General features: G+C 36.9%; 1 protein-coding gene across 2 annotated transcripts in view; it reads right to left on the bottom strand.

The window, feature by feature from the left end:
• LOC123457186 (histone demethylase UTY-like) overlaps positions 1 to 26853 on the bottom strand; it is a 220854-nt gene that overhangs the window by 108157 nt on the left and 85844 nt on the right. For both annotated transcript variants that reach the window (XM_045141187.1, XM_045141188.1), the window contains exons 7-8: positions 16753 to 16807; positions 14886 to 14920 (exon numbers count right to left, since the gene is read on the bottom strand). In XM_045141187.1, coding sequence (XP_044997122.1) covers positions 14886 to 14920; positions 16753 to 16807 — 90 coding nt within the window. The remainder of the gene's footprint in view (positions 1 to 14885; positions 14921 to 16752; positions 16808 to 26853) is intronic.

Below are 26853 nucleotides of genomic sequence, written 5' to 3'. Positions count from 1 at the left end.
GAGGCCCTGGCATGCCTATTCTCTCTCTTTATCTCTATGTCTGTCACTCTCAAATAAATAAATAAAAATGAACAAAAAATTTTTAAAAAAATACAAAAAAAGGAAATTAATCAGTAAATAATTTAATACTATACCATACGGTCTTGGACAAAGAAGCAGCAGCCAAGCCAAAAGTCAAAAAACTAAATGAATAATGATAAAAACAGATATTAATGTAAGTAGAAATGAATAAACAACACAAAGAAAATAATGAAGCAGAGTGGGTTTCTAAGGGGCTGGAGATTCAAAGTGGTACATGCATCTGCAGTTTATTTGTAGTAGCAGGAAGCCCTGGTGTACCTGTACTCATTTTCTCTGTCTCCCTCTCTCACTCCCTCTCTATATATAATAAATAAATAAAATTTTAAAAAATAGTTTTGTTTTCTTGTTGTTGTTGTAAGGAAAGCCAATATTGATAAACCCATAGCAAAACTTACCAAAAGAAAAGAACATCCAAGAGTGGTGGTGCCTTTAACTCCCTCACTTGTAAGGCAGAGGTAGGAGGACTTCTATGAGTTGAAGGACACTCTGAAACCAGGTCAGCCTAGGCTAGAGTGAGAAACTATCTAAGAAAACAAAGTGAAAAGGAGATACACACAGACAGAAAAAACAGACTGAAATTAATAAAATTAAAGAGGAAAACAGCACCATTACAACAGATGCCAGTGAAGTTCATAAAATCAGAAAGACATAACTTAATGCCCTAATAAATTGGAAAACCTAAAAGATATGGATAAAATTCTAGAGACATGAACAATCAATAAGATCACAACAACTAAAATAAGTCCAAGACAAGATGAATTTGCTGGCAAATATGATCAAACATTCACAGAACTAACACTAATGTTTCTTAAACTATTCCTCAAAACAGAATAGGCAGAAACACTACCAAATTCCTTCTATGACACCTGTATTACCTTAATACCAAAAACAGGTAAAGGCACAGCAAAAACCAAAAACTACAATCTCATACATCTGGAGTTTGACTTTAGTAGCTAGAGGCCCTGGTATGCCACTTCATTCTCTCCAGCATTAAATTAAAAAAAGAAGTCTACTCCTATGAACAACCCTGAATTTACAATATATTTTACCACGGTAGTAACAAAATCATCATAGCAATGTCACAGAAACAGATATATGATCAATGGAACAGATCAGAGGGGTTACAGGAAACCTCACACAGGTATAGTGATCAGATTGCTGTGAAAATGGCAAAAATTGTCACTGCAGAAAAGCCTCTTTAACAAGTGGTGCTAGGAAAAATGGATGTTCATATATAGGTGTAGAAAAATAGACCTCAACTGGTGTGGTGGTGCATGCCTTTAATCCCAGCAGTAGGGAGGGAGAGATAGGAGGATCACCATGAGTTAGAGGCTACCCTGAGACTACTTAGAGAATTCCAGGTCAGCTTGAGCTAAAGTAAGACCCTACCTCGGAAAAAAAAAAAAAAAAAGATCTTAATCTGTCACCATGAATGCACACGAATCTATACTAAATGGAACAAAAACCTAATGTCAGACCTGAAACTGAAAATGCTGGGGGGAAAGCAGGGGAAACATATCAACATATAGGCAAAGCCAATAATATTTTGAATAGAATCCCAGTTAACATTAAAAAGCTTCTGTAGACTTCTGGGTAGGATGGTGGCATAGGAACCATGCCAAAGCAGCCTGGGGGGGAGGGGAACCAACCAAAATAACTCTTTTACTGAAAAGTTAAGGTGTATAAGAAGGGTGGGGGGGTGTGGCACAAAATTAGTACCATAAAATTCTATATCCTGGAAGACAGACTAAAAGACTGAACCCTCATCAGGACCTTACAGGGAACAACTGAATTAAAGGGCCCTGGAGAGGGTGAGATAAAGACTAACCTTAATTTTCTCCTATTTCTCTTTTTTTTTTTCTTTCCCTTTTATATTTTCTTTCTTTTCCCTTGGCACTGGCCTGTAGCACCCAGTACAAGGATATGGTTAATAACCACAATGAACTATTGATCAGAAAGACCCACAAAGTGACCCTAAAGAAGACAGATTTCTGTCAGAGGACTTAACATTCCACCAGAGGTGAACTGTAAGACCCTACTGCCAAGGACACCATATGTTATTGGTTGGGAACATAGAGAGAACTGGCTGGAATCTGGAAGAGAGCCAGTCCCCACAGAGTTAGCCTGTGTAGTACCTGAAGGTGCTACATGAGCTACTGGTGGAAAGCACCCAACATCTGTCTGACCAACTTAAGGACTAAGCTACTCAGAAGCAAACAACCTGATGAGACTCTCATATGTGCAATAGTAGCACACAATCCTTAAAAAAAAAAAAAAAAAAAAAACCTTCCATCGAGAAAAGGTCCAGGCCCAGACGGATTCATCAGGGAAACTTACCAAACCTTCATGGAAGAACTTACACCAGTGCTTCTCAAACTTTTCCATAAAATAGAAAATGATGGAATTCTACCAAACTCTTTCTATGAAGCCAGCACCATCCTGATACCAAAACCAGACAAAGACAGAACAAAAAAATAGAAAATTGCAGACCAGTCTCCCTCATGAACATAGGTGCAAAAATTCTCAACAAAATATTGACAAACAGAATAAAAGAGTCTATCAAAAGATAATTCACCTTGACCAAGTAGGCTTTAACCCAGGGATGGTTTATACACTATATAAATGGACTAAAGAACAAAAATCACACAATCATGCCAATATCTACAGAAAAAACATTCAACAAAATCCAACATCCCTTCATGGTAAAAGTCCTACATAAACTATGAGTGGAAGAAACATATCTCAACATAATAAATGTTATTTGTAACATACCCACAGCCAACATAATATTAAATGGAAAAGTACTTGAAATATTCCCAGTAAAATCAGGAACAAGTCAAGAGTGCCCACTATCCCCATTCTTAAATTGGAAAGGAAGAGACCAAATTATCATTATTTACAAATAATATGATTCTATTCGTAAGCACCTAAACACTCTACCAGCAAACTGTTAGTGCTGATAAACACTCTTAGCAATGTAGCAGGATACAAAATAAACACAGATAAATCAAGTGCTTTCCTATATTCTAAGAACAAACATGTGGAAGATGAAATCAGGGAATCCCATTCACAATTGCCTCAAAAACAAACAAACAAACAAGTACACTGGAATAAACCTAACCATGGTAGTGAAGGATCACTACAATGGAGACTTTAAAATACTCAAGTGAAAAACTGCAAAAGACAGAACAAAATGGAAAGTTATCCCATGTTCTTGAATTGGAAGAATAAATATTGTGAAAATGTCAATCTTGCCAAAAGCAATCTACACATTTATTGCAATCCCCATTAAAAGTCCAGTGTCATTCTTCATGGAAACAGGAAAAAAAAAAAAAGTATCCGAAAATTCATTTGGAAGCACAAAAATGCTCAAATAGCCAAAACAATTTTGAGCCGCAAAAATAAGACTGGTGATATCACCATATCCAATATTAAGCTGTATTACAAAGCCATAGTAACAAAAACATCATGGTACTGGAACGAAGACAGACAAACGGACTGAGGAGGCAGACAGCTACATCCATTTGGTTTTTGACAAAACTGCCAAAACAGTCCTGAAAAGACAGTCTCTTCAAAAAGTGGTGCTGGGAAAACTGGATATCTATATGTAGAAGGATAAAAATAGAACCCTGTCTTCCTCCATGCACAAGAACCAAATTCAAGTGGATCAGAGACCTTATTTTAAGACCCAAAATTCTGAGGAAAGGTAGGGGAAAACCCTTCAACATATTAACAATGACCTTCCGAATATAATCCTAGGTGCTTAAGACATAAAACCACTAATCAACCACTGGGATCTCATGCAATTAAAAAGCTTTAGTACAGCAAAGGATGCAGTAAACATAGCAAAGAAACAACCTACAGAATCTGTCAGTGGATTAGTATCCAGAATATACAAAGAACTCAACAAACTAAACAAGTCAAACAACCCAATTAAAAAACAAGCTATGAAACTAAAAAGGATTTCTCAAAAAAGGAAATACAGATGGCATATAAGCCTCTAAAAAATGTTCTATATCCTTAGCCATCAATTTAAAACTATTTTGACATTCCATCTCCCTCCTGTCAGAAGGGCTACCATCAAGAAAAAAAAAAAATGATAACATATGTTGGTGAGAATGAAAAAGAGGAAGCTAGACTACTTGGAAAGAAGAAGGGATTAAATGACAGGAGAATTTTAGTGGGGAAAAGGGAAAGAGATCATAGAAATTAAGATCATGGTGTGTGTGTGTGTGTGTGTGTATAAATATATATAAAGTATATTTTAAAGTGTATTAAATGTATCTTTATATAACAGAAAAAAAAGTGTAAGTGTATTAAAGTCTCCCTTCATTAATGCAGTAAGCAAAAAGAATAAAAAACAGCTTCCCATATTCCACATAAAACTTTAAAAGTATAAGAAAACAAAGTGGTGTAATAACAGTAACCAGAACAGAACAGTAACACCAGTACAAGAGAGAGAGAGAGAAAGAAATGCAAAGAGGAGCAGAGACCAGAGAATTGCCTGTACTCTTGAAAAACACAGCACAATCGTGCATCCATAAAAAGACTTTTGCAAAAATGAGAATGAGAAAAGGAATGATGTAGTGACCTACCTGACTTTTAGCCCTCACCATCATAACATGAGTTAGTTTCCCCCTTCTACCACCTCAAGCATAAACATACAAACATACATATATACATATATTTATCATGCACATGCACACATTAACATATCTCTAATACATACATCTCATTATGTACACAGCCACATATAACAAGACAAAAAATGAGTAGTAAATGGTGACTTTAAAAGGGTCAACGCATGAATATATAAAATACAAACATACATAAAGAAAAGCCAAACATATAACCCAACATGAAAATTCAAAGAAATAAAAAGTTTTATAAACAAGATTGAAGGAAGCAATGCACAATATACTCTACTTTTATTTGGATTGAGTTGTTGTTTGACTTTTGTTGTGGAGGTAGTTGTATTGTGGAGGTTGACACAAGGACCCATGAAGTTCAGGCTGTACAAACTTTCTAGGTATTTGAGGCTCTTCTCATGCCTCTCTCTACATCCTAATTGTCTGTACCACTAGGAATTTTACCATTTTTAATAGAAAATATAACATCTGCACTGTAGGAAAATACACAACTTGAAAATCTGTAAAACTCATTATGACATGATCAAATGCAAAGGACAAAAATATAAGAAAGTCAAATCAAGAAATAAAAATGTAATTCAATGGCCACTAGATGGCACAAGCCTCTAGAGTTCAATTTCAATGGTTGAGGCCTTGGCATACCAATTTTCTCTCTGCCTTTCTAAAAGCGAAATAAATAAATATGATAAAATAAAACAACATTTAAAAGTTCTATAATAGTTATTGGGGAAAACACACAATACGCAATTATATTTGTTTTGAGGGTTTGACATTGAGTCTAATGTAGCCCAGGTGGGTCAGGAATTTGCTATGTAGCTGAGACTGCCCTCTTGCCTCCAAAGTGTTAGGATTTTAGGATTGTCAAAATGCCCATCTTAGTTATTTTGCATAGTAAGTGGTACATCTAGACAGTGAAAACACAAAGTAGATTCTGAAAAGTTCTACAACCAATAATAATATACCAATTACTAAATACCATGTTTGTAACTGAATATTGAACATTCCCTATGTCAGAGTATAGAACCAAATGTCTTTTTCACCCACCAAAATGTGACAAGCAGAAAACTGAAACAAATATAAATATGTTCATATTACCAATGAGCAACCATATATTTGTCAAATGGGAGGAAATATCACAGGTAAATGGAAAATATCAGCAATATTTAGCAAAAGCATCAAAATTTTTATCTATTTTTAAAATCACTAAAATGGATGGACAATCTCAAATAACAAAGTGACAGTACTTGAATGAATGGCTAAATTATATATATATATATATATCTGCCTTAACATCCTCTGTAAGGTAACTCTAATTCAAATGCTCTTGTGGTAGTTTGAATGTATATCCTCCACAGATGCAGGCATTTTAATAAAGCTTGTAACTTGAGTCTTCAGCAATTTGGCTGAAGGAGGTGCCACTAGGGGCAGATCCTAGAGTCCATCCCTAAGATATATTTGAGGAGGATCTTCTGATTCTAAGCCAAAAGTGTAAGAGAGCAGTTTGAGCTCTGCAAGTCCTGCTTGCAGTCAATTTTGTTTGCTGCATGTTGGTATTCCTGTACAGAGGTGGGTGGTTTCTTTCTTTCTTTCTTTCTGTCTGTCTGTCTGTCTGTCTGTCTGTCTGTCTATCTTTCTTTCTTTCTTTCTTTCTTTCTTTTTTTCTTTCTTTCTTTCATTCCTTCCTTCCTTCCTTCCTTCCTTCCTTCCTTCCTTTCTTCCTTCCTTCCTTCCTTCCTTCCTTCCTTTCTGTCTTTCCCTTCCTCTCTCTCTCTCTCCCTCTCCATGGATTTATGAATGGGAGCCCAGTTCTTCTATCAAAAATATATCTATATACAGTGATTTTATATATACAAGTACACTTTTTTATTTTTTTGCTTTTTCAAAGTAGGGTCTCACTGGAATCCAGGTTGACCAGGAATTCACTATGTAGTCTCTGAGTGGTTTTGAACTCACAGCAATCCTCCTGTGTCTGCCTCCTGAGTGATGGGATTAAGGCAAGCTCAGTGAATTATTTCCAGAAAGGTTAACTTAACATGTTTTGAGGTACTCAAAATAAAACAGGGAAATAGCCAAAAAGCTGTTAGAGACAGAGAGAAAGAAAGAGAGAAAACATAAAGCAAGTAGTATTAAGTGGACAGATGGCTTAGAAGTTAAAGTGCTTGCCCGTGAAGCCTAAGGACCCATGTTCAATTCTCCAGATCCCATGTAAGGCAGGCACACAAAGGTGAGGGACATGCAAGGTCACACCCACCCACTTGGTAATGCAAGTGACTAGAGTTTGACTGCAGGAGCTAAGACCCTAGCACATCAATTCTTTCCTCTCTCTCTCTCTCTCTCTCTCTCTCTCTCTCTCTCTCTCTCTCTCTCTCCCTCCTTCCCTCCCTCCCTCTCTCTTTTCCTCTCTTCTTCCCTTACCCCAGTCTCTAAAATAAAAAAATAAACACAAAAACAACATGTAAAAATAGCAGAAAATCAAAGAAATTATATTTCAGTTTTGTTGAAATGATCAAAAAAATTTGAGTGGAGAAGTGAAAGAAAGGGAAGGAAAGAGGGAAAGAAAGGAAATAGGGAAAAGGGAGGGAGGACTAGAAGGAAAGAGACATAAAAATAACTAATCATAAAATGAAGACATCATTACTGACTTCACAAAAATAAAAGGCAACTTTGGGACATTTTGTAAACCCATGTCATGAAGGCTTCCTAATTCTATATGGCAAATTCCTAGAAATGGCCTACCAAAAGTAATTAAATGAGAGCTGCCAATTTTTTTTTAAATTTTATTTATTTATTTGAGAGCGACAGACACAGAGAGAAAGACAGATAGAGGAAGAGAGAAAGAATGGGCGCGCCAGGGCTTCCAGCCTCTGCAAACGAACTCCAGACGCGTGCGCCCCCTTGTGCATCTGGCTAACGTGGGACCTGGGGAACCGAGCCTTGAACCGGGGTCCTTAGGCTTCACAGGCAAGCGCTTAACTGCTAAGCCATCTCCCCAGCCCAATTTTTAAAATTAATAAAAAGAAACATTTTAATAGAATCTTAAAAACTTCTTTATCAACAGCTTCACTGTTGAGTGAATTTTACTTCATGTTTGAAGAATATTCCTTCTCCCATGTTTACAAAAAAAATCTAAGGATGGCTGGAGAGATAGATGAGTGAGCATTTAAGGCACTTACCTACAAAACTGAAAGACCCAGCCTTAACCCCCCAGCACCCATGTAAGCAAAATGTACAAGGTGGCACATGAATCTAGAGTTTGTTTGCAGTGGCTGGAGGCCCTGGAATGCCAATTCTCTGCCTCTTTTTGTCTCCCTCTCACTTTCAAATAAAGAAGTAAATAATAAAAATATTTTTTTAAAAAAATTGAAGGGGGCTGGAGAGATGGCTTAGCAGTTAAGCGCTTGCCTGTGGAGCCTAAGGACCCCGGTTCGAGACTCGGTTCCCCAGGTCCCACGTTAGCCAGATGCACAAGGGGGCGCACGCGTCTGGAGTTCATTTGCAGTGGCTGGAAGCCCTGGCGCGCCCATTCTCTCTCTCTCCCTCTATCTATCTTTCTCCTTGTGTCTGTTGCTCTCAAATAAATTTAAAAAAATGAACAAAATATTTAAAAAAAATAAAATAAAATAAAAAATTGAAGGAAAACCACTTCCTGACTCTCTACAGAAATGGTTTAGCAAATAAGGTGATTGCCTCCAAAGACAAAGACCCAGGCTCAATTCCTCAGGATCCATACAAAGCCAGATGCACATGATAGTACATGTCTAGAATACCTTTCTGGTGGCTAGAGAAACTGGCACTTCCATTCTCTCTATATTGGCTTTTGTGTCCCTCAATTAAATAAATAAATAATAAATTTTCTTAAATCACAAATATATTAAAAGTGCTGTGACAAAATAACTGGTTTAACATAAAAAAAAATCCTTCAATGTAGCAAATTTTGTTTCAACAGGATGGGCGCATATGTGTGTGTGTGTGTGTGTGTGTGTGTGTGTGTATCTACATCATTATCTCAAGTCATGCAATAAACCTAACAGATTTTAATAGTGTTTCTTCATAAAAAAAAATAACACAAATAATTCTGTCAATATAAAGGGCATGTACAAAAAATATCATGATCAACAATGAGAGATAAAAATTTCCTTCTAATACCAGGATCAAGAATTTCCATTTTTATAATTGCTATTCAATGCTTTATAAGGTCTAGCAAGGCAATTCAGTAAGACAATGGAAATTAAAAAAAAAAAAAAACATGAATCAGAATAAATGATACTCTATTTCTAGTATTCCAGGGAGCATATGTGTGTGTGTGTGTATATATATATATATATATATATATATATATATATATATATATATATATATATATATATATGTATGTATATATGTTGTAGTCAGGTTCACATAGCTGATAGAAATCACCTGACCAAGAGCTGCTCAATGCAAAAAAGGAATACTCTGTTCAATACATTATGCAAGGATATTTAAATAACCATCATATTTTCCCTACAATTTGTGAAAGTATTTGTGTCTATATTTAAAAATAAAGTGAGCCCAAAATGTGGGAAAACTTCACTAATCCTCACAGTTAAGAGGCAGAGAAGTAGAAGAATCACCATGAAGTCAAAGTCAGCTTGGGCTAGTGTGAGATCCTATCTGGAGGGGGGGAAAAAGGAAGAAAGAAATATTGGAACTTGAAATAAGTAATAGCACAGGCAAATAATCAACCACTAAGAAGTGAAATCAAAAAGACTGATCTAAGTTATGCAATGGTTTGTCTTTATTATACCCATTCAAATATATATCTTGCACATTGTTTGTGATATTTCTCAATAGTAACATAATTTTTGAGTAGTCAGATATATTTTAATTTGAAGTATTACTCTAAAAATGTTATGGACAAGAGCATCTTTTTCTGTTCAAGTAATTCCAAATACTATGTCCTGATCAAAAAGACAAAGTTGGGCTGGAGAGATGGCTTAGCGGTTAAGCGCTTGCCTGTGAAGCCTAAGGACCCCGGTTCGAGGCTTGGTACCCCATGTCCCACGTTAGCCAGATGCACAAGGGGGTGCATGCGTCTGGAGTTCGTTTGCAGAGGCTGGAAGCCCTGGCGCGCCCATTCTTTCTCTCTCCCTGTATCTGTCTTTCTCTCTGTGTCTGTCGCTCTCAAATAAATAAATAAGTTTAAAAAAAAAAAGACACAATTATGTATCTTGTTTACAAATTTTAATGCATATGCTTTGATTTTGTCATTGCAATAAGTATTCAATTCATGATTTAATAATTTTACACAAATCTTAGGAATTACCATAAATAATTACATTGGGAGACAATAATAAATCACAACTTAGCTTGCAATTTCATCTTTTCATGTCTTATAGCACTAGCTACGATTTCCTGCGTACTATGATGCAATAATGTAATTATTCATTTTTGCTTATTTTTTATCTCACCTATGGAGATAGGTATCATGATTATGTATAAATTCAGATGTTGGTTTCACTATATACAGTTTGCTAGAAGAACTTCTTTTTATGCTCAATTTCAGAGATTTTATTAATGATCACAACTTAGCTTCAATAAATTATTTTATATTTGTGTTGGTTTAACTCAGATATCCCCATAAACTAATGTGTTCTCAATGCTTAGCCCAGGCTGATGTCAATTAGGAAGGAAAAGGCTTGCTGAAAGGGGTGTGTTACTAGGAAGGACTTAAGGGTAAAATAGCAGTTCCCTCTTGCTAGTATTCAGCTCACTGTCTTGCTGCTATTTTCAATCCTGTGTGGCAGAGGTGGCCTTTGATCATGCTATGCTTTCTCATGACTTTATAAAGATTCTGCTTCAGACTGTAAGCCAAAATAAAGTTTTCTCTCATCAACTGCTTTTGGTCAGATGTCTTTTTCCCAGGAACAAGAAAGTAACTGCAACATCAACCTGATACCGGGAATGTGGAATTGATTCTAGAAACCAGACCATGTGTGGCTTTTAATCTTTTGAAGCTGAAATGCAGGATGAATAAGGAGATTTGAAGCCTCACAGTCTAAGAACAGCTTGAACTTTATGAACTAACTATTCTAGTCAAAAAGTTGAAATGCCGGTAGTGGCACACGCCTTTAATCCCCACACTCGCTACCTCAAAAAACCAAAATAATAATAATAAAATAAATAAGGGCTGGAGAGATGGCTTACCAGTTAAGCGCTTGCCTGTGAAGCCTAGGGACCCTGGTACAAAGCTCAATTCCCCAGGACCCAGTTAGCCAGATGCACAAGGGGGCACACGCATCTGGAGTTCATTTGCAGTGGCTGGAGGCCCTGGCGCACCCATTCTTTCTCTCTCTTTGTCTCTCTCTGCCTCTTTTTCTCTCTGTCACTCTCAAATAAATAAAAATTAATTAATTAGTTAATTAATTAATTAAATACCTTAAAAAAGATTAATGGGCAGGATGTGGTGACATACACCTTAAAAAAATAAAGCACTCAGTGGTGTCACTCAAATGGGCCGTAAAAAAAAAAAAGTTGAAATGCCTAAAATGGGGTGTGGTGGCACACACCTTTAATCCCAGCACTTGGGAGGCAGAGTTGGAGATTGCTATGAGTTCAAGGCCACCCTGACATTACATAATGAATGTCAGATTACCCTGGACTGCAGTGAGACCCTACCTTGACATACCTCCCTCCCTCCCACAAAAAAAAAAGGAAGTTGAAAGACCTAAATTTAGAAAGAATTGTAAACCATGAAGGTCTGGTTCATACAGGACTTTACCTGCAGAAACTAGGAACTAGGCTACAAGATGTATAAGAGGCACTGCCTGCGTCTTGAGACTTAAAGCAAAGCTAAATTTTAAAATATGGCAGAGCCTTTTATGGCACACACCTTTAATCCCAGCATTCTGGAGACATGGTAGGAAGATCACCATGAATTCAAGGCCACCCTGAGATAATATAGTAAATTCCAGATCAGTCTGAAGGTATTTCAGTACTCTTGAACATCATTATTCCTACCTGGATTAACAAACTTGATAATATTAGGGAATTGAATAAATGCAGAAAGACAGGATCACTGGATTTTCAATAAGGTTTGTTTTATGAAAATGGCCATTGACAATGCATAGTAGGGCCAGCAGAATCCTTGTATAAAGGAATAATGAAGCCATGAGGAGGAATGTGCACTGCAGTGTGGACTCTAAGATTTAGGAGACAGCAGGACTAAAAGACAGCTGCTAACTAGGGCTGCCAACAGAGAACTGAGTTTTCCCTGGGACTAAGAAAAACCAATAGGAGGACAGAACTGAAACAAAATGGCAGACTTTGAAGTTTGCCATTTGTTTTAGATCTTGGATTAGTTCAATCTTTCATTATAATGTCATCTTTTTCAATGTGACTGTTAACTTTGGGATATTATGTGGTTTGTATTATAAGCTTGCCATTACAAGGCTTGGGAGTTAGGGATATTTCAACACCGTTGAGATGATTTAAAAACAAAAAAATTGGGGAACTTTGAATTATGTTTTGCATGATGGACAATTTTGAATTTATGGCTAGAGATGGAATGTGGTAACTGGAATCAAATATAACAAACTTCCCCTTTGTAAAACTCAGGCCTCTCTTCTGATGCTATTTTCAAGCTTTTATGGTAAAGGTAATGTCTAACCACTTCTCATTTCATGTGATCCCCAGCTACCACGAAGCTTCTCATTAAGACTATAAGCCAATAAAAACTTTGTTCCATGAGCTGCTTGGTTGGGTGTTTTATCCTAGCAACAAGAATTTAACTACAGGGCTGGAGAGATGGCTCAATGGTTAATAGGCTTCCCTGCAAAGCTTAATGACCCAGGATCATTAGCTGTTATGAAATATCATATTCTCTCCACCAGACCTGATACATTTAGTAGTCAATACATTTTCATATGCTTCAATAACCAGTGAACAACAAAAATCTCTTTTCAAGACCTACAACTGTATTTTCATGCAGTGAGAGAAAGACAGAGAGGAAGAGGAAGGAAGGAGGAAGAGTAACAGATGTGAGAAAGAATGGATGTGCCAGGGTCTCTGGCCACTATAATCAAATTCCTGACAAATACACCACTTTGTGGCCTTATGTGGGTACTGGGAATCAAATCTGAGTCCTTAACTACTAAGTCATCTCTTCCACCCAAAATGTAGTTCTAGTAAGGATTTTCTTCATAATTAATGATGACAATTACTTTGTTATACACATGGTAGCCACATATATATCTGTTTTGGAAAAATTAGCAATACAAGTGGTTTTCCCATTTCTTTAACAGGTTGTGTGGATGGCTTGAGATTTGTTTTTGTTATTTCATCAGGAGGGTCTCTCTCTCTCTCTCTCTCCCCGCCTCCTTTCCTCACCCTCTCTCTCTTCTAACCAACCCCCCCCCCCGTGTGTGTGTATGCTTCTGCCAGTCTGTAGTGAGTGAGACTTTTATCTGTTTTTGACATTGACACCCTATTACGATGCCTTAACCCCTCATAATTACATCTAGTAAAATTCAAATATGTTCTTATTATATTAATTTCTTTTAGTTTCATTGATTTTTTTAATACACACAATTATATTTATTTATTTGACACAGGGGGGAAAGGATATAAATATGAGAGAATGAGAATGGGCACATCATAGCCTTTTGTCACTGCAAACAAGCTCTAAATGTATGTGCCACTTTGTGCATCAGGCATCATGTTGATACTGGGAAATTAAACATGGGTGGTTAAGCTTTGCAAGCAAGTGCCTTAACTACTGAGCAATCTCTTCAGCCCTGAGATTTACTTTTTTTATTATTATTATTAAACAGCTTTTGCTTGATGGCAGATGAAATCCTGATACTGTTTGGTTTTCTTTTGCATGTTGTATTATATTCGTATCATTAGCACTTTCCCTTGGTTTTCCTGTGAGTTCTATATTTGAAAGACTTATTTGGGGTGGAGAGATGGCTCAATGGTTAAGGTACTTTCCTGCAAAGCCAAGTGACCCAGGTTTGATACCCCAGTACACACATAAGTCAGATGAACAAGGAAGTACATTTGTCTCAATTCATTTCCAATGGCTAGGGGACTTGGTGCACCCATTCCCTCTCTTATATCCCTCTCTCCCCTTCCCTCTCTTTCTCCCAAATAAGTCTACAAAATATTTTAAAAGACATTTTTACACCTTTAATATACTTTAGGTTGATATTTATGGTCACCAAATTATTAACTAGTTTTCCTAATATCTCACTGAAAAAGAATTATTTGTTTCTCTGTCTGTGGTAACTTTTTGTCAAGATAAACAAAGGAATTTGTAAGATGAGCAACAGTGCTGTTCCCATGCCAATCCTGACAATCTGTGCCAGGGTGATGGACACAGACATTAAAACTCAAAAACAAAACAAAGCAGAAATTAAGAATATACCATGGCTCAGGGAATTTTGAGGAAGAGGGGCAGAAAGATTGTAAGAGCCACAGGGTAGGTGTGAATATGCAGAGGCATTTCCCCACCTCCCACAATGATTGGCTGCTGCTCTCACAACTCATAATACACAACCTCATGGTGACTACCAGCAATCCCCCTGAGGAGGGCCTTCAGTGAAGTGAGGGCAGGGAGGAAGAAAATGATGTTACCAACACATGATTGGTACATACAAAGGTTCTATTTAATAAAGACAAAAAATGAGGAAATTATATTAAATGTTAGAAGATGGTACACAATATGGATATGGTTAGGTAATAAAATCACAGAATGTATGTAAGCCAGTTATCAAAATTACTATACAAAAAAATCTCTAAATTCTTGAATTTATTCTAAGTAATTTGATCACTAAACATAATTTCAAACTGACTAATAAGTAAATACACTCATTTCACACTAATGTGTGAACATATAGTATTTAGGATTAATAATATTATCTGATATACTTATTACATTTAAAGCAAGGAGTCACATAGTTTCTATTTGTGCATTTCCTGGCCAAAAAGAAGCAAGCACTTTTGTTTTAACACAAGTTCCTCCTTGTCTTTATGGTCTTCCTTCAATATAAGTCCACAACATAGGGCTAAAATATGATATAAAGACACGTCTGAAACCATAAACCAAAAAAAAAAAAAAGTTCTTTAGGTTGCTTAACCAAGATATCTGTTTCTTAAATAGGTAATTTAAAAACTTACCTGTATTTCATATAAGTGGGCAATATGAAATTGAACTGCAATGAATCAGGAAAAAGATCAATTTCATTCAAGCAAGTATATGAAGTTAAATTAAATAAAAATAGCAAGAATAAGAAATATATAATACAATTAACATGAGGTTCATATTTTATTTATGTGTGTAGAACTGTTTTTTAATGAAAGAGTATGTAAATAGAATACTAAAATGCTTGAGCTTACCAAGGGGGAAAAAACATGCAGTCATTTAATCTGCTTTTTGTGCATATACTTGTTCATATGTGCATGGGAGTACATTTACATATACATGGGAGTATAAAAGACATAGGTATATGATATATTACAAAAATTAATGTAAGACAGATAAGAATATTGTAGTGAACAGTAAAAATAATTATGTTTGAATTACATAAATTAACTTATAGACAAAAGTAAGCTGACAACCACCTAAAAATATTATTAAACAAGTATGTATGAAGAAGTATACAAAACTATAGTACTATGGCTTCCATTAACAGGTCGCATAGCTAGAGCAGGAATAACTAAATGTATAAACCCAATTAATTTCTAGATTTTTGAATTTTATTGCCTTCAACTTGACCATGATTACTTTCCTAAGTTTTGACGATAAATTTTCAAAACTATGCACAGCATAATTAAATTTTATAATATTTATTATGTATAGTTCTTTGTATAAATTTTATTTATTCATTTGCACATGGTGCACATAGGTATGCCACTGCAAACAACCAACATATACTGGCACCACTTTTTGTGGTTAACCTGGGAATTGAAGACAGGCCAGCAAGTTTTACAGGCATATTGATTAACCACAGAGCCATCTTCCCAGCCATACATAGCTCATTAAAAAGAAAAAGCTAGGTTTGGTGGTGCATGCCTTTAATCTCAGCACTCAGGTGGCAGAGGTAGGACAGCTGCAATAAGTTTGAGATTACATAATGAATCCAGGTCAGCTGGGGCTACCAGGAAATCCTTCTTTTAAAAAAAGAAACAAAAAGAAATGTTCAGACAGATATTGACCTTGATATCCACAACCTCACAGTGCCTAGGAATTCATTTACAAGAAGCTTATAATAGAAAGAAAAGATGATGACATCAAAATAGAACACAGACTAATGGAGAGAGAGAGGGGATATGATAGAGAGTGGACTTGTGAAAGTGGGGGAAGGGAGGGAATTATCATGGTTTGTCTCTAAGTACAGAAGTTGTCAATTAAAAAATTGTACATTAAAAAATTAAAAATGTTCTCCAGAGGCAAGAGAGATGGCTTAATGGTTAAGGCACTTGCCTGCAAAGCCTAAGGACAAAGGTTCCATTTTGCAATTCCCAAGTAAGCCAGATGTACAAGGTGGCATGTGCCTGCATTTTGTTTGCAGTGGCTGATGGCACTGGCATGCTTAGTCTTTGTCTGTCTGTCTCTCTCTCTCTCTCTCTCTCTCTCTCTCAAATAAATAAATAAAATTTTAAAGTAAGTAAAGTGTTTAAAAAATATTCTTTAGTTTTCTTCTAAGTTGTATATAGGCACATTGAGGAAGCCTACAGTAGAAACCTACAAATTACTGTTTATATAAGTACTACATGCTAATATTGCATACTGGAGCTCCTACAATTACATCATAAAAGAAAAAATAATATTTAAAAACTTTTCCAATTTTCAGTACCTCTAAAATCAAAAACAGTCAATATATAAACTAGACAGCAAAAACAAAATGACATTTATACACTCACTTCAATTTATCCCAATTACAAACGGAAACAAAGGAACACTAAATGTTAAGATGTATTCATTGTCATAATTCAAACTACTCTTGCTCAAAATAAATAAGCAAGTATACTTACAAATACTTACTTTCAGCACTGGACAAAGTACAGCTACGACAGTCAATCAAAGCTAACTGAAAATGCTGTAAGAGAAAAGTGAAAATATAAATGTAATAAATTTACATCTGTATAAAATAATTTCCCTCCTTTAATCTTTTTAAACAAATAATCTAATAATGCTATGAAATTGAAAGCTTCTATTCAATAAAATGGGTTTTACTTAAGTTTCACTGCCATGTGCTAAGAACATTCAAAACCTGGAGAGATTTGTTCAAACTAAATACTATTTTATTATATTAATTTTTTTCAGCCTGAATATTTGAATCTTCTTGTGAAAAAAAAAAATCAGATTGCATGTGATGGAACTAGAGCAATGGCTCCACTGTTAAGGATAGTTCCTTGCATAGCCTGCCAGCCCTAATTCAATCATCCATGGAAAAATCCCATCAATAGCAGAAGAAGCTAGTTCCCTTTCATAAGTACACAGTACAAAGAAAAACTTCCACCAGCCAGCAATGACCCCCCACCCAAAAAGAAGCAGCAAACAGTACCTAGCAGTAAGCAGAACCATAGATGCTCAGACTACTCCCTAGTTGTTTGAGTTTGAGACAGATGTACCCCTGAAAACACACCTTTGGTCTGGACAACAGGATCTGTCTGAATTGATATGTAGTCCAGCCTGCTAGCTGGACAACCAAGTTACAAGCTTAAAATAACACCTGAAACCAGGTGTAGGGGTTTATTTCTTTAACCCCATCACTTGCAAGCAGAGGTAAGAGGATTACTGTGAGTTCAAGACCACCCAAACATTACATAGAGAATTCTAGATTAGGCTGTGATAGAGTAAAACCCTACATCATACCCCACTCTCAACCAAAAACACCTGAGTCTGTAGTGGAGATAAACTCATATTAATACTACTGCACAAACACATAAACATAATGTAAATTTATATTTACATTAATAAATACTTATTAATAAATAAGTACATTTTTAATTTTCAATAGGCATGGGCTATAAATATTGGACATCTCCTCTATTTTTCTTTAAATACGAGTGAAAGAGTGACCAACAAGGCAACACAGAATTGACTCTCCATGGTCTCCAGCCACTGCAATGGAACATAAATCACATGTGCCACCTTGTGCACATGGGGTGACCTTGTGCATATGAATCACTTGTGTCTTGTTTACATGGGATCTGAGGAACAGACATGGGTTGTTAGCCTTCATAGGCAAACATGTTAACCACTAAGCCATCTTCCCACCCCTGATAATTTTTTTATAACGTCAAAGATTGTCTCAAATTCAGAAACAAATTTTGTGAATGAAGTTTAGTATATCATAAAAAAAAACAGCTTAAATAAATGTGATTGGCTAGATGGATGGGTTAGCCATTAAAGCACTTAGGACCCATGTTCCATCTCCCAGGACCCATGTTAGCCAGATGCACAAGGGGGCACATGCATCTGGAGTTCTGTTGCAGTGCTGGAAGCTCTAGCATACCCATTATCTCTCTCTCTTTCTCTCCCCCTCTCTTTCTGACTATAATAAATTTTTTAAAGTGTGATAAATGAGACTTCTTAAATATATCAAAAACAGAAAGAGGACTTCCAGTTAAGGTGGTGGTGTAGGTAACAAGCCAAAGCAGCCTAGGGGGGAAAAAGCAAAAAAAAGAAAAGAAAAAAAAGAAAAGAAAAGACCTCAGCAAAATACATGGTTTTACTAAAAAGTGAGGTGTATAGGAAATTGAAACGACAGCTGAGAAGTAGGAGAGATCCAGAGCATCTAGAGCCCACATAGGCTGGCAGATGCAGCTCTAGCAGGTCCGCTAACCACGGCAGTGGTGGCAGCATGCCAGAAAGCCACCAGGCTCAGCTTGAGCTGCAGGAAAAGCAAGGTGAGGGGATTTTCCACTCACATGGGAGCTCTCCACTAACTCAAGAAACATGAAGGGAAAGCAGCAGTGAACAACAGAGGAGCAAATCACAAGGTAGAAGAACACGTGGAACAGTGAAAGACCTAGAGCAGCATCAGTAGCCACCCCTTCCCCACTGCCAGTGCCCAGCTCCAGAAGAGTGCTGGAAAGAAGTGACTGGAGTATTGAGTACACCTTCCAAGGCTCAGGGTCTAATGTGGAAGAGGTGGCAGGAAGAATGTAAGAGCCAAAGGAAGGGTACAACTCCTTACAACATCCTCCCTCCAGACATAAAATGGCCTGGATATCCATGACCTCATAGTGCCTGACACTACCTACACAAGACCATTATAACAGCAGGAAAAGATCATGACATCAAAATAAAAGACAGACTGATTGAGATGGGAAGGGGATATGGGGGGGAGGGTATTACCATGGGATATTTTTTATAATCATGGAAAATGTTATTAAAAATTGAGAAAACAAATGAAAATTTTAAAAAAAGAAAGAAAAAGATCCAGGCATGGTAAAGCATGCCTTTAATCCTGGCACTAGAAAGGCAGAGGTGGAAGGATAGCCATGAGTTTGAGGCCACCCTGAGTGAATTCCACTCTATCTCAAAAACCAAAACCAAAACCAAAAAAAGAAAATGAAATGAAAATAAAATCATAGATTGCTATTAAAATAAATGTTAGAGAAAATTCAAATTGCTTAAACAACATATAAGATCCTGCAAAATGATGCATCAGGAAAAAAATTTAAAATATAGTTCATATGATAGAATTCTTGCCTATTATTCAGTAAGATGAGTTTAATTCCTAGCCCAGTGTAAAAACTCACTGGAGAAATGGCCCAGCAGTTAAAGCACTTACCTATAAAGCCTAATAACATAGGTTCAAATCCCCAATACACACATTAAGCCAGATGTACAAATAAATGCATGCTCATTTGCAGTGGCTACACACACTGACATGCCCATTCTCTTCTCTTTCTATGCTCCCTCTCCTTGAAAATAATTTTTAAGGGCTGGAGAGATGGCTTAGCGCTTGCCTGTGAAGCCTAAGGACCCCAGTTCGAGGCTCGGTTCCCCAGGTCCCACGTAAGCCAGATGCACAAGGGGGCGCATGCGTCTGGAGTTCATTTGCAGAGGCTGTAAGCCCTGGCGCGCCCATTCTCTCTCTCTCCCTCTATTTGTCTTTCTCTCTGTGTCTGTTGCTCTCAAATAAATAAATAAAAATTAAAAAAAAAAAGGAAATAATTTTTAAAAATTTAACTGGTTGTGGACAGTAAATAGGCCAGAAGTACTGGAGGATTCCCCACCTCTCAGTCCCCTGCTCTCAGTCCTGATGATGGTGTGGGGCTGCCTGGCTCCTGCATGCATGCTGTAGAAACAGGCCCTTGCTCCAGCTGCCTGAATAAATAATCCCTGCCCCCCAACACCAAGATCCCCTGCTATGGAGGGTGTACATGCAGAGTGAGTACACCAGAGCTCCAAGTTTTCTTTCTTTCTTCCTTCCTTCCTTCCTTTCTTTCTTGTTATTTTTCTTTTTCTCCCCCCCCCCCCCCCCCGCCCCAGCAACCAGTTCCTTTATTCTGGTAAACCTGCTGCTGGTTTAGAATGGCCAGGACCCCTCTGTATTGCAGCAGAAGCAGATGTTTTGCTCTGGCTTCCTGATTAAGCAGTATCTCAGTCTTCATATCCTTGTTCACCTGAGCCAAATGATACTAAGAAAACTGTAGGAGCTGGATTCTTAATACTGGCTCCCCAGTTTCCTGGCTTTTGGTTCTCCAACCACTGGCTCTCCTGGGCTGAAGTGTATGCAAGGTGAAGGAAATAAGCCTGAGCTCCCAGTTCCCTAAATTGTCCTCAAGTACCTTTAAGGCACTTCCAATTTCCACAATTAGTCCAGCTGTGGCAAAAACCCCATTCTATTCTGATACAGTTCACATTTAAAACAGAACACAAGTGGAAGCTCCTATAAGGCCAAATATTTCCTTCCTATTCCAAAAAATAAGACCTTTATTGTGAGATAGGTAGACCACAACACACACACACAGTCAGGATACTGAGAGATCCCAGCAAAAATACCTAGTCCCACAACGGAAGCCTCTGATGAAATCATAGAAAAAACCATAGGAATAGAATCCCAAAATTAAAACATAAGAAGCTATGTCAACCTGATCAAGAGAATTGCTAAACTAGAAGCAAACTATCATTAAAAAATAATAGTAATAAGACAGGCATGGTGGCCCAAGCCTTTAATTCCAGCACATGGGAGGCAGAGGTAGGAGGATCACTGTAAGTTTGAGGCCACTCTGAGATGACATAGTGAATTCCAGGTCAGCCTGAGTTAGAGTGAGACACTACCTTGAAAAACAAAAATTAAATAAAATAATAATGATCACACAAGTGAAACTGGCAGAATCAACTCCTAGAGAACTCAACTTTTGTTAATAGGCTTAACTTAGTTGAAGAAAATGGGTAAAGCTCAAAACAGAAGTAAAAGAATTGAAGATGAGTAAATAAATACAGAATCTCAATAACCAGCTGATTACACTTAATGAAGGCATAATCAAATGCAAAAATGAATTCCAGAAGGCATTAAGAAAATCAGACCTCAAATTAAAATTGTTATACTTTAAAGGACACAACCAACAGAAAACAAAAATCAAATAGCACTATTATAAACCTCTCTGGAGCACCTCACTAACACAGTCTTTTATGTAGAAGACGGACATTCTAAGCTGGAAGGCAAAACAGAAAGAATTTATCAGGAACCCAAACACTTTGCTAAACTCAAAAATCATGCAAGCAGACTAGAAAGGAACTGTGAGATAGCATAAAATTACCAAACATGTGGACAATAGTATATCAAAAGGGGAGGAAAACTAAGTCAAAGGAATAGAGAACATTATCAAAAAATTATTCAGAAAAAAATCTTTCCCAATTTCTCAAAAAAGAGGACCACCAGATACAGGAACTTAAAAGACCACTAAATACACAAGTCCAAAGTAAAAACTCTGCAAGGCACATCGTAGTTAAAACTCTTAACAATGAAAACAAAAAGAGAGTGATAGAAGAAGCAAAAGTGAAGCCACTCACTATACACATAGTCAATCTTATCCAAACCAACTCATGTTTCTCTGTGGAAATCCTGAAAACCAGAAAGTCTGGAGTAGAACACTTCAGTCTAAAATACTATGACTTCCAATCCAACCTGTTATACCCAGCAAAATCATCTCTTGTAATAATAGATGGTCAAAGGAAAACTTTCCATGAAAAAAGCCAATTCTATGACTATATGAACACAAAGCCAAAACTATAGAGAATACTTGACGGAATACTCCTTATATAACAGTCAAACAACCAATAACACGAGCCAATAAGATCACAATAAGCAAAACTAAAGAAGGAACAAAAAGTACAAAACACAAGAAAGCACTGAACCCCATAAAGCATCCCATCACAGCAGGGGTTAAATCAAACCCCACAGTTATAAATTTAATCATTAGTGGTATTAACACTGAAAAGACCCAAGTTAACAGGGTAGGTCAGAAAAACAGACCCTTCTGTATGCTGCCTTCAAGAAACCCACCTCACCACTAAAGACATATGCTTCTTTAGTTGGGTTCAGAAAAGGATATTCCAAGCAAAAGAAAATAAAAACAAACAGGTGTTGTTACATTAATATCTGATAAAATATATTTCAAACCAAAGGTAAGGAAAAAGGACAAAAAAGGCTACTTCTTTTTTCTTTGGCCTAGGAACAAAAAAGCAAGCTTAAAGTTTTATTTCAAAACCAGTCTTGAAAGGCCACTTTTTATCAAGGGAATGATCTAACATGAGGACATCATAATCATGAATATGTATGCATCAAACACAAGTGCACCACAGTTTATTCAACAAAACCTACTTGACAACAAAGCACGAATAAACACCAATGCATCATAGTTGGGGACTTCAATACTCCACTATCACCAATACACAGATCATCTACACAGAAAATTAACAGGGAAATAATAGAGCTCAAAAATATCATAAATTACCTAAAGTCATTGGATAAACAAGGAGAACACTACACTAACAGTTCTATACAGAGAGAAATAATCAAGATCAGAGCAGAAATTAATGAATTGGATAAGAAGAAAGCAACTAAGAAAACAAACAAGCAAGAGGTGAAGAGCTGGTTTTTTGAAAAGAATAAACAAGATTGATAATCCCTTGGTCAATTTGATCAAACATAGTGCAATACATCACTCTAGCTGCTATTAAAGGTTACAGGTGCCACTCTGTGGATTCATCACACTTGGGTAAAAATGGTCCATGCAACTGAAGGGAACATGTACTGGATGACACAACAATGTCCACACCAGCCACTCTGAATCATCCTGAAGAGGTGCCAGGCATGCTCCAAACATCTTCAGCTCTGCTGACAACACCCAGAAGCTGGTCAGTCTATGTATAGATCAAGCTTTAGGTTCTAAGGCCCACAACCATGAGCCGATTGACTCACAGGAGCTGGAAGCTTAGGGAAGCCTATAGGAAGCACCTCTGGACCATCATCACTATGATACTCCACCCATTTGAGTCTCACAATTTTACCACTGCTGATATTCTCAGTGGGGGTAGGGGAAATTGCCACACATGGTTAAAACTTGGGTGAAAGACTAGCTATAGCCCTATTACACATAGTGACAGAAAACAAAATTGAAGGGGCTATTTTATTTGTAGCAATCTGTGCCATATCAAGCCATATAGTACTGAGAAGCACCAAGGAATAGTAACTGAAAATGAAAAATAGGAGTCTGTACACACTTTTAATATACCTTGCCTGCTAAATTCATGAATACATACACTAAATAGCCATATCATCAATAGACCTACAAAAGTAGTGAAACTCCCTGGCCAAAATAGTTATACTAAAGCAAAAAGGCTTGATTATGCTTACATCTGAAAAAGAAGGATTATGCTTATTTTAAAGAAGGAATGCTACTTTAAAAAAACAAGTCTGGAAATCCAGGCATGGTGACACATGCCTTTAATCCCAGCACTTGGGAGGCAGAGGTAGGAGGATCACCATGAGATTTAGGACACCCTGAGACTACAAGTGAATTCGAGATCAGCCTGGGCTACAGTGAGACCGCCTTAAAAAAACAAAACAAAACAAAAAACAGAACAAAAAAAAAAAAATGTCTGGAGAGTCCAGAATTAAAGAAAGCATGGCTAAAGGAGAGAAAATTAACAAATACCTGGCATTATGGGACAGGTATTTGTCATGGGCTAACTGGTCTATGCCCCTGATCAGACCACTAAGAAAGAGCTTCTTACTTGGGCCTTGTATCTTGGACCTCCTAAGAAAACTTACCACTAATATATGCTCTCTGCCCAAAGGCTTATTATAGTCCAATAAAACAAGAAGACTCAGATTTATAAAAGTAAAAGTTCTTTTATAACATTGACAAGACTTCAAAAGGGGGAAAACTACTGAAGTAATGTCATATATTTAACTTTAGTTTCTAGCTGATATTAGTTTATATGGAATATAGCCAATGGATCTGTAAGAAATGTAAATATACCTAGGACTTCCAGTGAAGTGATAGATGTTACACTTCCCTCCTCTGAAACTACAGCAAGGGAGATGCCTTAAATGATGGATAACAAGAATTCTGTGACTCTAAACCTGACCCCTTTGGGCAATGTAACTACCATATCTCAGGAAACAGCTGCATGTGTTTAATCTTATTTGATACAACCCTACTCTTATGGATATAAATATATCCCCCTCTATAAGCACAGGAAAATTCAGACAAAGTATTGTAAAAGGTACATAGGTCCAGCACAATCTAGTTCAGGGACTCTGTCAGGTTTTTGGCATTAGTCAGCAGAGGTCTGTACATGAATAAAGACTCTCTTCCTCTCTGTGAAGTGGATTTTGCCTAATTATTGTCATTGACTCATTAGTTCCTATACAATGATAGGTGAAAATGTTTACTTTGTGCCTTTGTACATTAAAAATATGCCTGACAGCACCTACACAAGACCATCATAAGAGGAAAAGATCATGACATCAAAACAGAAGAGAGAATGATTGAGATGGGGAGGGGATATGATGGAGAATTGAATTTCAAAAGGGAAAGTGGGGGAAGGGAGGGTATTACCATGGGATATATTTTATAATCATGGAAGATATTAATAAAAATTGAGAAAAAAACATATATGCCTTATTTTTAATTTTACAGGACTCACAGCTAAGAGACTATTTTAAATTTCAGATAACACTTGAGATTTGAACTATCTTGAGTTGGTAAAGACCATGGAAACCTTTAAAACTGGACTGAATACAATTTACAATGTAGGATGGTTATAAGTCTATTGGGAACCAGGACAGAATGTGATGGCTCTAACCAGGGGTTACATTGAGGGTGATGGACACCCAAAAGTAAAAAAGGCAAGAAAATTTGCACTTGCTAGAAATCAAAGATGATCTGACTTATCTCTTGCCTAGTTCCCTAGACTTGTTTTTTCCACAAACAAGCAAGACCCCTAATATTGTGGTTGGTGGCCATATTCAGGCCCTGGAACATTCTGTCAAGGCTAACCTCTTCCTGTGATATCCCCTAGCCCTAACCAACTAACTGTTCCTCTAGTTCACCTGGGCCAAAAGATAGCGCGACTATACGGTTATAAATACATTTATAAAGGAAGGGCAGGCTCTCTAATCACTTGAAAACTTCCAGCTATGAGTGAGTTTTCCTGAGGCTGGGCCTGAGCTGGCATGGTCTGGTCCTACGCCCAGGCCTACCCAGGGTGGCCCCCAGCCCTTACTCTTCACATAGGCTCCTTTAACCTCTCCAGCTCCCCACATGGCAGGAGAGCTCTTTTAATTTTCTTTTCTTTTCAGAGTTTCCCTCCCTCCCCCGGACCCTCCATGTGAGATCTCTAGCCATGTAGGTGCCTTTCCTTGACTTTGTATTTCTTTCAATAAATACAATAAATTAATACTTATGCTTCTCAGTCTTCTATTTTATCCAATTCTTTGATTAAAATTAGAGAGAGAGGAAAAAAAGAAGAATCCTAGGGTTTCAGGTAAAAAGACTTTCCTGAACTCCTAATGCCCTGTTACAGTTGGCAACAGTAGTGGAACTATCCTAAAAAGAAAAATTAAGATTACTACATTTTGGGATAAATGGGAAGCATATTTTACAGCTGTGAGCATAACTTGAAGCAATTCCACTGTTTCTTTTCACTTGTGAATCATGTCTAACTAAGCTACTAGGATTGAGGGTCCCAAAATTTCCTCTCCCAATAACATCTTGTTACAGCATGAATACATGGCCCCCAGTAGATTCAGTTTTAGTAAAGCTTTAGATATCCAGCCACCTTGCTGTAGGTGTCAATAGGGGCAGATCTGAATTCCAGTCTAAGATATGCAGTACTGAGCTTTGTGTGGAGTTCCTGCAGTGTACTTGCTTCCTTATGTTACTGGTGATGGTGGCTTTTGGCTTTTCTCTCTCCATGAGAGTGTAAAAGGGGGCAAACTTCTGCTGTTATGAGACTGTCTGCTACATATATCATACTGACCAATATAGCAACTTTGAGGACACAAGAGGTCATGTCTCCAAAACAAAACAAGAAGTCACCATAAAGACATAACTGTACAATTAGTGCTTTTTGTTGTTGTTACTGTTTAAAGTACAACTTTATTTTTACATGGAATAGTTTCATTTCAACACTTAAAACAGCCCTATTATTTCTTTACAAATGTTGATTTTTAGGCAATCTATTAAAGGGTAATAAAGTCTTTCTAAAAATGGTTTTGTTTCCTTCCAATATCACCCTATTTCTCTTTGTAAAAAATTAGGAAGTATAATAATTTCATGAGTCAAGAAAAATTAAAAACCTTTAAGAAATCATATCTCAATTACAACAAATGTACTAGAACAAGAACTTCTTTCCCAATAACTTACAAAGGTATCCAAAGCAATTACAAAGAATGTTTCTAATTCTACTAAGACATGTTTCACTATAATGGAGAAGTTCCAATGGGAGCTGTATAAGCTATATAAGCAATTGTAAATGAATAGCAGCACACCTGGTCTCACTATACCCTATTAATGCTGAGCTTAAGTCAATATCTTCACCATTTACTCAGTCACAAACATATTAAAATTTTCAACAGAAAGGAAAATATAAATTTCTGAAGGTTTCTGT

This window comes from Jaculus jaculus, assembly GCF_020740685.1.
Source record: "Jaculus jaculus isolate mJacJac1 chromosome Y unlocalized genomic scaffold, mJacJac1.mat.Y.cur SUPER_Y_unloc_2, whole genome shotgun sequence".
Lineage (NCBI taxonomy): Eukaryota > Metazoa > Chordata > Mammalia > Rodentia > Dipodidae > Jaculus > Jaculus jaculus.
The sequence above is the reverse complement of the archived record's forward strand: the minus strand, read 5'-3'. Positions and strand labels throughout refer to the sequence as shown.